Genomic DNA, 16007 nt, shown 5'->3' with positions numbered 1-16007 from the left:
CCACAAGGCTTTCTGGGGCCTGGGTCCGCTCTACCTCCAACTTTCTGTTCCAAAACATTTTCCTTCTCGAGCGAGCTCTCTCCTCATCCACCCCCAACTCTCTGGGGGTCAGACACTTCACCAAACAGAGAGCTGGGGGCAGATCTATGCCCTCAGCTGGGGCCTCCCTCTGGAACAGCCTCCCTGCCTCTCTCAAACTTGAGCAGAACCACCTCTGGTTATGGAAGCAACTCATGACCTTCCTTTTTGCTTCTGCTTTCTCTCTTCCTCCCCCCTGCTGATGCACCCGACTGCTCCACGCACTGGTAACCTGGTCACCCTCTGAACTCGGGCCCAGGCTCCTGCATGTCCAGTTGCCCTCACATTCGGGCTCCCCGGCACTTAAGGTTCTGCATCTGCCACCCTACCGTCCCTTCTCTCTGCACTTATGAGCCACTCGCTGGCTGCACTTGCGAGTTAACTGCACTTCTCCCCTTCCCTCCTTCCCGTGCTTGCGGGATCTGAATGACACAAGGCCTAGTAAGATGCTTATTTTGTCCTCCCTTGTTTCCCCCTCCTTGTCTTGTCACGCCTAGAAACACTTAGGTACAGGCACGTTATAAATCCCACATCATACCATATCATTCTTCACAAACACCTATAATGAGGCATTGCAATGTAACTATGCCATGTAGTAGTTATAGGCAGCTAATGTGGTGCAGTTCATGATCGATACATTAAGGTGTCAATGTGCATGAATGTAAACAGCATTTAGTTACATACCACTTAAGTACTTGCACTGTATCCCTCTGTCGACCACACAAGACTTTACCCACTGATGTTTCACAGCAGCTCTGTCAATCGTGGGGATGTTTCCTCTTGTGGTACCCGTTCAGGACCCCCACTTTGCTGCTCCCCTGATATGTGTCTGTCTGTTGTACCAGGCTTACTTTACCAACCTGTCAAAGGCATCGGCATGTCAGGAAATGTCCCCAGCAGAGAATCCAGCGGAGCGTTACCTCAGTAATGTTAGCAGCTGGGAGCGCATCAGGGTAGCACACCACGCTTGGGGTACCCTAGCCTTTGATAAGGGACACAGAGCCTGGCCAGAGAAGCAACACAGCCTGAGCCAAGGCTATCCTTTTCTTTTCCATTGTATTGCTGTCATCGTTTTGGTCTACAAGCAAAGCCGTCCCACCATCCCTCTTAAGGAATGCTCATCAGAAATACCATTTTCAATGTATAATTTCTCTTTGATCACCTCTCCACCCACCCTCACTGGAAATTGTTCTTCTACATGTATAGAACCTTGCAAGTCTACTTTCCTGGTTCAAATGCTCAGATGGTAAAGCAGTTGCCATGGAGGGCAAGAGACCGCTTTTTCGATCTCTTGTTAATTTCTTAGCCTAATATTTGGCTGGGCAGAACAACAGCTAATGGGATGTAATGCATGTCATGAGATCACACTTCTGTAGTAGCATACAGGCGTTGGCAGTGCAGTGAGTACAGTTGAATAAAGGTGCTGTGTGTGAGCCTTGGTTCAGCCTCTCGGGGACTGCTGCACTGTAAGACCATGATTCTTCTAAGAGGATCGTCCTATGCCCCTGTCCACTCAAATTAGCAGAGCTTCAGGTTTAGATATATCTGACCGAAAAGAAATCGGTCGTAAAAAATATATCGGAAAAAAACTGACTGCATAGCTTTGTGGGATAAAAAAAAAAGTTTCCTTCCCCAACCCTGCTTCCCCCACTTACCTGTTATCTCACCGCCTGTTCCAGTTCTGCCCTGTGGCATCAGATCCGTCCCTCCAACGCGTGTCAGATACAAAGCTGCAGGGTCCTTTTTTTTTTGGTCCCCCGCCTATAATATTGTGGAAGCTGGCGACACCCCCACGACCCCAAAGGCTAATACATGCCGAACAAAGGGAGCGGGGGACACCCCCGCAACCACCGCTCCCTATGTTCGGCACATATTAGCCTATTTGATCGCTTTTATTCAATCAAATGTTACTGGCCAAATTCGGTCAAATGTAACATTTGGTCAAAGAAAACCAAACACATATACTAATACCGAGCTTGACTGAGAAGGACGCTATGGATCCCTGGATCCGTGTAGAAGAATCCTGTGGAAGACAGGTAGGTCATGACTTTGACTTTTGAGGTCCTCCGTGGGCTGCCCCTATTAAGTCAAGAACTTTAATCCAATTCACAGATCTAATGGGCACCTCTAAGCATGAGGTTCAGGTCCCTGAGGCCTTGGCCAACAGCAACAGGGCTTCTCTATTGCTGGCCGTGCTTCTGGAACTTGACCTCTTCATGACCCTGCCCTACTCTTCAGTAATTAAGAGATAGTGCCCCTACCCTAAAATATTCCTAATCAAAAGAGGATGTGATGCTTGACCGCCTTTTTCCCCTCCTCCCCCTCTCCTTCCCTCTTTAAATTATCTTTTTAAAGCCAAACCATGGGATCCAAGGGCCTGATGGCCCTCCTTTACTAAATCTAGATGCCGGCAAACCACTGCCACCATTTCAAGCTCTTCCACTCAGATTTGCCCCTGAGTCCTTCGATAAACACTAATACTATGAACACTAAAGACATTTTCAGTCAATAATTCCCACTTTCAATTTAACAATCTCCAAATGATGCTCTCTGTGGATTGAAACATGTTGTTTTCTTTAACACTTTCCCCATTCATAGCACCATGCACTGTGACTGATCTGACCCTTCCTGCCCCCTCCAACGCTTTCCACCCACCTTGCCTCTCCCATGCACTAACCGCCATGTTTCTAACTGGGTAAAAGCTCACGGCCCTCCTACCCAGGCACTGCATGATGAGTGCTTTGCTACACAGAAATGGTATCCGCATATAGTTCACAAATGACACCCTTCTTTGAGTCATTCAATCACCATCATGCTATCAAAGATCATACCTGTTGCAGTGATGATAGCACGACTTGATGTCCTTGGCTGGGGTGTGACGGCTAAGGAGAGAAGAACACATGTTAGGGAAGACACAGATGGCAAGTCTGCAGCATTGCATGTATACTTTGGGACAACATTCTTTGCTTCCTTTGGGCACCTGCAGGGATCTGATTCCTTTCACCTGTTCCTAAAACTGGGATTGAGTGACTGCTGAAGGTCAGGTCACCATAGAAAGCTTCACTTGCTAGAGAGTCACCTAAACCCATAGCAAGCTTCACTTGCTAGAGAGTCACCTAAACCCATAGAAAGCTTCACTTGCTGGAGAGTCACCTAAACTCATAGCAAGGTTCACTTGCTAGAGAGTCACCTAAACCCATAGCAGGCTTCACTTGCTAGAGAGTCACCTAAACCCATAGCAAGCTTCACTTGCTAGAGAGTCACCTAAACCCACAGCAAGGCTCACTTGCTAGAGAGTCACCTAAACCCATAGCAACCTTCACTTGCTAGAGAGTCACCTAAACCCATAGCAAGGTTCACTTGCTAGAGAGTCACCTAAACCCATAGCAAGGTTCACTTGCTAGAGAGTCACCTAAACCCATAGCAGGCATTACTTGCTAGAGAGTCACTTAAACCCATAGCAAGCTTCACTTGCTGGAGAGCTTCCTAAACCCATAGCAGGCTTCACTTGCTAGAGAGTCACCTAAACCCATAGCAAGCTTCACTTGCTATAGAGTCACCTAAACCCATTGCAAGCTTCACTTGCTAGAGAGTCACCTAAACCCACAGCAAGGCTCACTTGCTAGAGAGTCACCTAAACCCCTAGCAAGGTTCACTTGCTAGAGAGTAACCTAAACCCATAGCAAGTTTCACTTGCTAGAGAGTCACCTAAACCCATAGCAAGGTTCACTTGCTAGAGAGGCAACTAAACCCATGGCAGGCTTCACCTGATAGAGAGTCACCTAAACCCATAGCAAGGTTCACTTGCTAGAGAGTAACCTAAACCCATAGCAAGCTTCACTTGCTAGAGAGTCACCTAAACCCATACCAAGCTTCACTTGCTAGAGAGTCACCTAAACCCATAGCAGGCTTCACTTGCTAGAGAGTCAACTAAACCCATAGCAAGGTTCACTTGCTAGAGAGTAACCTAAACCCATAGCAAGTTTCACTTGCTAGAGAGTCACCTAAACCCATAGCAAGGTTCACTTGCTAGAGAGGCAACTAAACCCATGGCAGGCTTCACTTGCTAGAGTCACCTAAACTCATAGCACGCTTCGCTTGCTAGAGAGTCACCTAAACCCATAGCAGGCTTCACTTGCTAGAGAATCACCTAAACCCACAGCAGGCTTCACTTGCCAGAGAGTCACCTAAACCCATAGCAAGGTTCACTTGCTAGAGAGTAACCTAAACCCATAGCAAGCTTCACTTGCTAGAGAGTCACCTAAACCCATACCAAGCTTCACTTGCTAGAGAGTCACCTAAACCCATAGCAGGCTTCACTTGCTAGAGAGTCAACTAAACCCATAGCAAGGTTCACTTGCTAGAGAGTAACCTAAACCCATAGCAAGTTTCACTTGCTAGAGAGTCACCTAAACCCATAGCAAGGTTCACTTGCTAGAGAGGCAACTAAACCCATGGCAGGCTTCACCTGATAGAGAGTCACCTAAACCCATAGGAAGGTTCACTTGCTAGAGAGTCACCTAAACTCAAAGCAAGCTTCACCTGGTAGAGAGTCACCTAAACCCATAGCAAGCTTCACTTGATAGAGAGTCACCTAATCCCATCACCTAAACCCATTGCAAGGTTCACTTGCTAGAGGTCCCTTGAAGAAACAGTCCCTTCTAAAGAATTGATCACAGGGGTAGCAATGTAAGGCAGTATACATATGGTGTCATTAAGTTTCTAATCATTTAATCAGCTGAGCAGAAGTGAAACCTTCAAGAGATGCAGAGTGAAGGAAGGTGTGATGTGTCTTCACTTAATTTGGTGAGATCATGGTTGACGCCTTGTTCTACGCAGCACGATGGCTCCTCTCCACTGGCTGGCAGTTGCCCCCAACCTTGTTTGTGAGGCTGCATAATGGCCCATTTTTTAAATAAATCAATTAGTTTGTTATGATAAATGAACATTAAGCTGATCAAGGAACATGAACATTACAGCACTGTGAGCCAGCCTGCACAGTCCAGTCTTGGACGTACGTGGAGAACTCATGAAAGGAGAACGGCAGACCTCAAACTCTCTGAGGAACTTCACCCCCTTTATTGTCTCTGTATTTATTTAGTAGCAAAAAGTACCCATACCCCTCATCGGTTCTGTAGACAGACATGATCACACTCGCATCAACTGTTGAATATCAATGATCCTGTAGGTCGCTGTTCTGAGTCGCTTATCGATTGATATGCTTTGCACTCTGAAGTACACAGCACTGAGAATGGGCATGTGTGGATGGCTGGCATAGCCCGGAGCAGACATGGAGGGGAGCAGAGAGTTGGCGTACTGCAGCAAAGTGGGACCTTTTGTGCTCTCTGCCCATCTGTCGACCCACCCTGGCGTGGTGAAGTCCTTTGCGGTACAAATATCCTTGGAAAGGTGTCTTCCAGGTCCTTAAACATGGTTTTCAACGTCCCATACGGACCTGCGAGTTGTGTTCCTTGCATCAAGATGCTAAAATTAGCTTTGTCCGGTCCTTCTACAACCACATTGATGTTTGGCCAATTTCAGGCAACCGTCTCATGTGTGAAGGTGCTGAAATCCTGGGAATGCGGTGGGGTGTCCAAATGTCATGTAGCCAATGATATCCAGAGGGTCCTAACAGGTAACTATGCAAAATGTGGTGCAGAATTGGTGGGACGGTGTGGAATTGTATAAGGAACAAACTAACAGATGTTCTGCTTTACGTAAATAAGAGATAGAGAGTAGGAGTTTTGTAACTGCTCGAGAGTTTGAGGATTGAGTGAGAGGGAGGGTGACTCAGTAAAACGGAGGGACAGTGGAGAGAGAGGAGCTCAATATTAGCAGGGCACCCAGAGGCTACTGTCCAGGGGGGTCTCACCGCTGGCGTCAGCGAAGGCAAAGGGATAAACCCAAGGAAATGTAGAGTGTGAGATCTTCGTGAGGGAAACATGAGCAGTACGCCCCTGCTGGGGGAATATCTTGATGCCGCCCCCAGAGTGACTGATATGACTTATTGAATTAGTTCTTACTGGTGTCCAGGTTGGGAGGAATAATACTGAGCCTAAGGCCTGTGGATGGAAATCCCCCCAGATTCGGGCATTATGATGACTCGGGGGGAGATGAAACCTAAGAGGATGGGCATGAAGAGGATGGCTGTGGTGTAGGTCTGGGGGCAGTGAGATAAGTTTGTAATTGCATTAGTTATTTTGGGATTACATATAATCACTGCATTCAATTTTCCTGGAATCGCAAGGCCACTGGCAGCTCATTGCGGGACCTAGAACACCGAGTCGGATGCCTCCTTTCCATCGTCTTTGGTATATAGGTATCCCAAGGAGGCTTGTGTTGGTTTAAATGAGGGTCTTTGATGGTCTGTACCAGTTCAGTTCTTTCGAGATGTAGGAATGGCTCATGTTCCAGTTAGCTCAATGGACCAGGAATACACTTTTGAAGGTATCTGTGTTTGAGTGGCAGCCAATGGAGGCTCTTAACACTTCTTCTCTGTTTTGTAGGCCCTAAACCCATACCAGCAGCCTTGTTCTGGGTGAGCTCTCAGTTCAAGGTGCTTTTATGGACACTCATGTCGATTCTGTTACTGAAGTCCAGTCTAGATTGCGCCACGTCTGGACGACATGCACTTTATGTCGGAAATCCAGTAGAGGTGGGATTCAGTTCTACTATGTTATCCCCAAAAGCTGATTTGGTCGAATCCCAGTTCACTGAGTCCAATCTCTGCACTGCGGGCAATCATACTTTTCCTTGCGTGCCTCCCCCCACCATCCTCCTATGTGGGGGATATGCCCGCAACCCCATAATCTCCACTGGCATCCCCCGCCCCCACTACTTACACTGTGTTCTACAGGAGACACCACCAGCCTGCTCTCCTTCCTGTGCTCCCTCCTCCCCACCGTCCTTCCCCCAATCACGCTCACACATACATACACACACAACTAACCCCAGTCCCCCTGCTTATCCTCCACGTCTATCTGTCGCCACTTCCACGTTTTCAGATGATTTGTTGGTGGTGAGCAAACCGGATGTATCATGTTGCGCAGTGACTGATTTCCACTGAGTTCGCTGGAAACAAATCGGCCTGGAACGCAGGTTTCTACATAACCCGTAAAGGTGGTAATGAACCCTTTTCACTGTTGTATTCATGTGGCATTTGAAGAACATTTCTGAATCACAGACAACTTCCAGGACATTCACTGTAGGTGCAGGTGACGGGTAGGGGCTGGGATGGTTGGCAGCCAGGTCTGGGATGGTTGGCAGCCGGGGCTGGGATGGTTGGCAGCCGGGTCTGGGATGGTTGGCAGCCATTTAGAATGGATCTTCATTGTTTTGACTGGCCACAGAACATTGTTTTTAAGTGTTGCTGTGGGTAATCCCTGCCTGGATTTGAAGTAAGCATCCTGGGATGATGCACACATTTCCATGGAGATTTCCAGGATGGATTAGGATTTGGGAGTCATCTGTGCAGAGCTGGAATGGAAATTGGAGGATTCCAGCAGGAAGGCCAGGGGCAGCAGGTACACCTTAAAAAGTCAAGGGGAAAGGGCAGATCCTTGGGGCACACGGTTGTTGGTATAGCTCTGACGTGCAGTGGCCGACTAATATCTGGAAGCACTGGTCTTTAAGGAAGGAGGAGATCAGAACCAGGGCCATTCCTATCATCCCATTCATCCTTTCAAGGTGGTTTAGCAGCATCCTATGATCCACAGTGTCATTTGCTCCAGAAGGGTCCATCAGGACCAGTGCTGTGGGGCTCTGTGTCCAGTGATTGCAGAATTTCCTTGTGAATGTTGATAAGAATAGTTTAAGTACCTCTGGAGGGCCTCAGGCTAGCCTGAAGGGAAGGACAAGTGAGCTTTCTTCACTGTGCCTTTGTTTTTATTTATTTATTTATACATTTAATTTGTTGGTAGCGCTCAACCCCGGGAATTATCATGGCACTGGGTTACATTGACAGAACAAGACAGTTGACAATAGAACAGTTGTTGGGTTACATTATTCGTACAGTTGCAGCAGTAGTGGTAAGAAGGATACAGTTAGACGTATTTGTTGAACAGAATGGTTTTGAGTTTTTTACGGAAGATCAGGTAAGGTGGCTTGTCTTTGATGGATGGAGGGAGAGCATTCCATGGAGTGGGAGCAATAAATATGAATCTGGCTCCTGCCCGCTCTGTGTCTGGTGAATCTGGGTGTCGTAAGGGAGGAGCAAGAGGAGGCTCTCAGGCTGGGGGGGTTTGTGTTTTTTAAAGATGGGTGCAGTGAAGTAAGTGGGTGCAGTATTGTGGATGCAGCGGTGGGTGATTGAGAGGATTCTAAACTCAATACGTGCCTTGATGAGCAGCCAGTGAGCTTCACGTCTCGCCAGAGAGATGTGGTCGGATCCTTTCAGGCACCACGCAGCTCTAAGGGCGTTATTTTGGATCACTCGTAATTTAGATTTTCAGTGGAAGTTCCAATGAGCATGGCATTGCAATACTCCAATGTGCTGCCGATAATGGCTCTGGCTACAGTAAGGCAGCTGTTCTCGGAGAGGAATGTTCTGGAGTGGTTGATAAGTTTAGTGGAGTAGGTTGGCAGGGAAGCATCTGCTTTCACAGGTTTGGACATGGTGAGTTCAGAGTCCAGGTGGGCTCTGAGGGTTTTGACAGAGCTGGACACATGGGTGATGTTTCCATCAATGGAGAACATGTACCGTTTTCCAAATTGGCTAGATCGTGCAATGCGGCATTGGGTTTATTTAACAGTGTAGGAGGAGCCAAGTACCCCCACCTCAACCGTTCCGCCTGTATGTTGGAAACCAGAGTATGTGACATATACGGAGCAGTTGAAACGACAATGGCCAAAAGGAATACTAGAGTCAAGATTCCCATTGAGGAAACCATATCTGCATACGAGGAGATATGATGGCTGTTTAAATGAGATTCCTGAAGAAGCAGAGCAAATGAAGGGTCAAGACGAATGATGACGTCACACAGAGCTGAACTGACGTACCGAGAAGAGATGCAGAGCTCAGAGATTATAAGGCATCAAGAAATTATCAAGGATAAGTGACAACTTCGGATCAAGGTGAACAAGCTTATGCCACAGAACAGATGAAGATAGTAAGCTATTTTACCGGTGTACAGATGCAAAAGAAACGCAAGCAGACAAAGTAATCTTAAGGCTAGCTTTATAGTGAATAGATTGCAGCAAGCGCCAATATATATATATATATACAGATGGACAAGTAAAGGATGGATGTTTCCACTAAGCATTATAGCAGTGCTGGACTTCAGCAAAGAAGGCGGAGAAAGCCTAATTTCCAGAGTGTTGCAGTTTAAAAGCAAATTGAATTATAAAGTGAATCTCAGCAGACGAGACTGGATGAGCCAAAGACGCCAAGGTCTTATCAAAATGGATTAAACTGACATTGGATACAAATTGTGTGAAAGAACAGAACTCCTGTTCAGAAGGCATCAACAAAGCAAGGAAGATGTCAGAGGTCTATTAGAAAATAGTATTAAAATGCACTAGAAGCTCGATTCCATGGTCTCTAGTCACATGGAAGAATGAAGTTGGACGAAAGAGATGGTCACACCTACGCACAAGGGCCGAGCGTACCTTTACTCCCTGAATTTCTCAGAGCTAAGAACACTCTCAGGGCCGAGCTTCAAAGCCTAATTGACAGTAGACCACTGAGGTGATGATAGATTGATATGTTAATTGGTGGGAAGCAATAGTTAAGGCGAGCTCATCAGCACCTGGATGACAGGCCTGAATGCTGCTAGACATAGATGGAAAAGTACTGACGGAGGTTAGAGGGTCAACCAATTGTAGAGGACTGCATAATTAAGGGTCCTATAGTTGTGTAAACCAATGGGAGGTTGTGTATTTAGTGACCTTCATAGTGGTCAATTTTAAGGGAGGGCTTAGTTGCCCCACCTGATGTTAAGTAACCAATTACATCTTTGCACTTTTTTATATTAGAATGGATCGTATACTTAGATGTTCACTCAGAGCCAATCACCCATACTCATAGGTTTTTGTAGTTTGCCACATAGGTTGACGTTGATATTGTTTCAGGTCAACGTCATTGATGCAAGTTTTGTGTATAAGATCTCTGTTTTTACTAAAATGCATTGATTAAGAGGATCGGGCGATTTCGTTGATGTTCGTTATGCTCCCTGTTTTAGATAATTGTTATTAAAACAGTCTTCCTTTTGCCTACCTGAGTCGTTTTGATTATTGATGTATGAATAAAAATCTGCATACCCATCAATCTCGAGTGTAATTGCTACTCATCTTAAAGGGCTGGGTTATCCAGTTCACTTGGTAGCAGAGAGGATGGTTCAGAGCCATCGACATAAGTAAACTTTAGAGTCCCGGCAATATCGAACAACCTTTGCCATTCGGCTGAAAGGACGTGAAGCTCCCCGTAGATAGATAGTTTATTTGAAAAAACTTGCAAGCACGATGTGACGAGTCCCCTGGTTTCAGAAAGAATCCCCTCCCACATCTATTAGGAGCTGATTGAACGGAAGGTTGAAGAGGCGGTAAAAGAGGCATACGATCCCCAGAAGACAAAAATGCGAGTGGTGAGTAAACTGAGAGAGTTGGCAAAACGTATGGGTGATGAGTCAAGAAAAAAAAAGTGAGTAACGGAGGGAGGCGGGATAAAACGTAATGTGAGAATAAGGGTGTTATACGTATATAGTGAGTAGATATTGGACCTCATTACAAGTCAGGCGGTGGACCATGGTGCTATTAGCACCATGGTCCATGCCGGATTCCGCCATGGTGGATGGCGGAATTACCGCCCCATTCCAAGGAGAGTGGGGCGGTAATTCCCCATTCACCATTTGCCCTTCCCCATTCCCATTTTTGCCCCATAGGGCATAATAGGGATGGGGAAGGCGCTAATTACGGCACCGTAAATTACAGTGCCGTAATTAGCACAAAGGTCGCTTAGCGCCTTGGACTTTAACGCCTGCAAAAAGCAGGCGTTAAAGTGTGAATCAGGCGTTAAGGGTTAACGGCGCTGATGGCACCGTTAAACCCTTAACGCCTGACTTGTAATGAGGGCCCTTGACTTGAGTGTGGCCAAGCAATATCAGTATCGTGAGAGAGGCCATGATAAATAGAGTACGCCCTGGACAGCGTTTTAAAGAACGTATCAGATGAAATTTGAATCTAGAGTCCCGCAGCGGATGAAGTAGAAAACGGATTTGATTAAAGGCAAATCTAAAGAGGTTAATTTACACTGCGTATGGAGTATTTTAGAGGGCAAGACAAGTCTTAAAGTGAAGATCCTAGGAGATATATGTGACCGGTCGAGTTTGTCTGTTTGTTTTACGTGATTTTGAAAATGATGACATCATAAGTGGAAAAAACTAATTGGTTGTTTTAAATTGAACTTGGTGTTTTTTCTTTTATCAAGATTAGATTAGAGGGATTGGAGCCTGCGATACTCGGTGCACGCTCATATTATGTAATTATTCTGAAACATACTTTTTAAATCTGTGATTAAAGCAAGCGAGTGTCAAACAGGTTAAGAGTAGACGAGTTGAAAATGGAGAATATTACTCCACTTGTGCACCTCTGCAAGCAATTGCCGAAACATACACCTAAGCTTAGACAGTACAGTGCGGAGTGGGTTAAAGGAACCACAGATAAAATGTTTAGGCCGTGGCCGCAAGGATGGTCACTGTCGAAGGCAATCCTGCAGCATATGACGACATATTTGCATGCAGCATATACGGGGAAAAAGCTAGACAAGCGACTAGCTAGTTCAGAGCTTTGGAAGATGTACCAAGAAGAGCGAGATGAGCCGCCTCCTGTAGCTTGAATACTTAATTTATGCAAAGAGGGGGGTGAGGAGCCCTCTGCTCCCCCGCTCCAGCTGAAATAGGAGGCAAAAAAAAGAAAGACGATGGGTTATACCCATTGAGAGAGCTTAAGGCGGCGACAGGGTATAGCAACCCGGCATATGAGTCACCTACGCAGAGCAGTGATGAGGGTCCAGAGAAAAACACTGAGAGAGATGTAATCTCTAAGGTCCCGAGGGACAAGGAGAGACTCTATAAAGAGAGAAGTGATCGAGCTAGCACATCTCTAGCTATATGAAGAGAAATAAAGAGATGGAAGGGAGAAAGAGACAAAGCTGATGAATTAGCACTTCTAAAGAATGAATGGATGGGTGGCCAGATTTTGCTTAAACTCAATGGTAAAGGCATCGAGGATGTAAGGCAAAGGGAAGATCAAGGTGAGCAAGATAAAAAGGATAAGGAGAGGAACGAATAAAAGACAAAGGAGCGAAAAGGAAGGATAGACAAAGACGAGAGCAGTTGTATCAAGAGGAGCAATTAAGAAAACAAGAAAGAGCAGAAGAGCAAAGAAAATGTGATAATAGACAAAGAGCAATCGATGTGTGGTAAAGGCTAGAACAAAAAAGAATAGAAGAGGAGGAACAGAAGTTAAGGGACAAGAGAATGCAGAGACGAAAGGATGAGGAGATACGCAGAGCAAACGAGAGAAGGGATATGAAGAAAAAAGAATAAGAAGACAGGGGGAGAGAGGAAACGAGAAAGCGTAGAGAGCTTGATGATGACATAGAACGAAAAAGAAGGCAGAGAGCATGTAATCTTGTTCGCTTGGAAAAAGAGATAAGGAATCCTGAACCAGAATTATCATTGGATGACAGAGGAATTCTTCCCAGAATATGAGTTAATACCAGGCCCATCTAGAGCAAATCGAGAGGATGAGTTTGACTCTAGGAGCATTGGGGAAGCGATCGGTAAAGTATACCATGCAATGAAAGCCCAGAAAGAATCAAAGGGGATGGGAAAAAATGATCGACTTGAGAGTACGCAGTTATACTACACAGCGGGAGCCTCATGTAGTACGAGGCAGAAGGAGTTGTCTTTAGATAGACTGACTCTGAACAGAGACGAAGAGGAGAGAAGCTGTACCAGTTGGGCACAGGAAGTGTCAGACGAAGATAGAGACACCTTCCGTGGGGAAGAGAAAGGGGATGTATGCGGTTCTGAGGGATGTTTTTCAATGGATAAAGAAGTCAGATGGTCAGATTTAGACGCACCAATACCTCAGTCATCAAAATCATTGACACAGTCAGACCAACCTAAAGGGCAACTCCATGGTGAGAGGGGGGAGTCGCCACCATATGTGAGCAGATTAAGATTGCTACCAGGAAGAAGGCGATGTGGGAATATTGTCCCTGCAGTGGACAGACAAATGATGAGAGATGAGATGAGTTTGGGACTTCACAGTTTCCCTTGCTAGAGAAAGGGGGGGGGGGAGACCACAGTGTATACCGTGGCCAGAGATGGACAAGGACAATTTAAGGTGTAAACTTCAGAGTTTTACTTCCGGTGCTGGGAAATGGATAAATTAGCTAGAGAAAATGACGGGAGGAAACACATTGGCTATAGGGGGCATTAAGGGTCTCCTGATCGCCATACCTGGTGAGAGAGCTGATGACGTTTGGACAAGGGCAGGATATGCTGGTGTTAATACAGTTAACACTGCTCCCTATGGAGCACCGTTCAATAACTGTACAGCGGCAGTTTGGAAAGCGCTTAGAGTACTGTATCCGGACATGTCCGATATGGGATCTATAAAGACGAAAAAGAAGCAATACGGGGATAATCTGCTTGTTTACATTCAGAATTTTCAGAAGCAGTGGTCCTTGGAGACTCGCTAATCTTGCGGAAAATCTATACCTGTGTTCTATCATATATTGTGCAAAGGGTTGCCAGACCCTTCACAGAAGCAGCTCAAGAAGTTAGTGGGTAAAGAAGCCAAACCGTGGTTGGAGATTCAACTGACAAGTGCCCATTATTATAGACTCTTACAGGGAAAGAGTCGCAAAAGAGATGATGCGAGAAAAAGCAAAGAGGCAAAGTTAGGATAGAAGAAATTGTCCAAATATGCCATCGAAAGGGCAATGTTGAATAGTGTAAACAGATCGAATTCGCAACAGACTGCGAGTATGCCGTGGGTGAATAACCAGAGGCAGTTTGATCAGGGCAATAATGGATTTGCTCTGCGTGGAAGGTCAGGATTTCGAGGAAGAGTCTTTCAGAATAATCAAGGAAATTGGCAAAATAATCAGGGAAGCTTTCAGAATAATCAAGGTGGGTTTCAAAATATGCAGAATGGCAGTCAAAATATGCAGGATGGGCAGATTAGGAGGTCTCCTATATCTTGGACATGTGGTATGACAGGGCACTTTGCTCGTATGTGTAGAAGTCAAGGGTTTGTGTAAAACAGCCAATTTTTAAGAGGGGGGACTTCAAAACCGCCTGCGTATTCACAGCAGAGTGGAGAAGGGTTTGCTCAGAATCAAACGATGCAGCAGCAGCAAGCACCGAGAATGCAGCAAGGCTTGCAAACACAGTAGGTAGCGGTTAATCCGCCGCAAGGGCAGTCGTAGCATTCGCCCATGCAGATTCGGCAGAGTACGAGCACAGAACAACTAATTACTCCTTGAGTAGGGGGTGTCATGTCAATGGATGGAATCCTTTTACAGGTAATGGAATGAGGCTATACCCACAATAGGACAGCTCACTGGGGGACCTGATGTGTTCTATACTATCCGTGATGGCGAATACTCATGAGGAACCGAGGGTAGATGTCAATATAGGAGGCAAATCCTTTTTGTTTTTAGTAGACACAGGTGCAACGCGGTCATGTACACGAGAGAGGAAATTTTTGATGTCTGGAAATGCCATGAATACTCAAGTTTTTACAGGAGCTACAAGTAGAGTTCTTTTTACTGAAGAATTACCAGTCTCTATAGGAGAGTGTGACATGTCAGTGCCACTGCTATATGACACCTGTCAATATATTGGGTCGAGATCTAATGACAAAGTTGAATATGACAATTTTGTTTACTGATGAAGGCTAAGCGTGTTCAACACCAGGAATGCATTATTTAAACGTGAGTGAATTTATTATGGCATTTGCAGGACAAATGGCCATGCGAGAAACTCCTTTAGAACCAGCGGTTTTCAATTATGGAGTACGCATTCTGTTGACATGCCTACCAGGCGTAGTAGGCAGAACTATGAGTATACCTGAAGAGTTTTTGTTTAGACCAAAAATACCTATGCTTGAAGAAGAGGGACGAGTTTTTCCCTTAGAGCTGCAAGAAGCCATAGTGCGAGGTGAAATGGTTTTGCTTAATCGGAATGATGATGAGGGCAGACGATGGTGTTCAGTAATTGCCATCGGGCAAGCTTACAGATTGACTGATGTCACTGATGACGATTTATTTGGAGATCATCCATCTGATGACAAAGTCATATTTGACATGAGCAATACTTATTGGGTGAGAGCAATCAAAAGAGAAGTTCCTCAGAAAATGATGTTGGCACAAAAACCTCCTGAGTATTTTGATGAAAACATGGCGAAAGTGCCAGTTTAATTATGGACCACAGGCCCCTATAACGTAGGCCTGTTGAAGGGGGTTGGAGAAGTAAAGATTAATTCAAGATTTACACCCAATAAACCAGATTGTAGAGGTCAAGTTCCCTCTAGTTCCTAAACCGGCTACAATCTTATGTAATATAGCTGTTGAAGCACAATATTTCACTGTGGTTGATTTGAAAAATGCGTTTTTCTCTATCCCATTGCACAAAGACTCGCAGGATCTGATGTAATTTACGTTCAGACAGACTAAGTTAAAAAGCACAAGATTACCTCAGGGGTATTGCGAGTCTCCATCGATTTTCAATAGAGTCCTTCAGATGGACTTCAGCAATATTGATTTAGAAAGTGTTGTGTTGCAATACATAGATGAAATTCTAGTTTTCAGCATTTCAGAGGAAGAGTGGAGACGCGATTCTGTTCAGCTGATGGTTACACTTGTTACAAAGGATATAAGGTTGACAAAGAGAAGTTACAGTATTGTCAACAAGAGGCGT

At 45.5% G+C, this 16007-nt stretch overlaps 1 protein-coding gene across 1 annotated transcript in view; it reads right to left on the bottom strand.

The window, feature by feature from the left end:
- Positions 1-16007, bottom strand: part of LOC138473323 (deleted in malignant brain tumors 1 protein-like) — a 911582-nt gene that overhangs the window by 365170 nt on the left and 530405 nt on the right. Inside the window, exon 44 of the mRNA XM_069611989.1 lies at positions 2910-2960. Within this exon, the coding sequence (XP_069468090.1) occupies positions 2910-2960 (51 nt within the window). The remainder of the gene's footprint in view (positions 1-2909; positions 2961-16007) is intronic.

This window comes from Ambystoma mexicanum, chromosome 8, assembly GCF_040938575.1.
Source record: "Ambystoma mexicanum isolate Mex_15411 chromosome 8, UKY_AmexF1_1, whole genome shotgun sequence".
NCBI classification, from domain to species: domain Eukaryota; kingdom Metazoa; phylum Chordata; class Amphibia; order Caudata; family Ambystomatidae; genus Ambystoma; species Ambystoma mexicanum.
The sequence above is the reverse complement of the archived record's forward strand: the minus strand, read 5'-3'. Positions and strand labels throughout refer to the sequence as shown.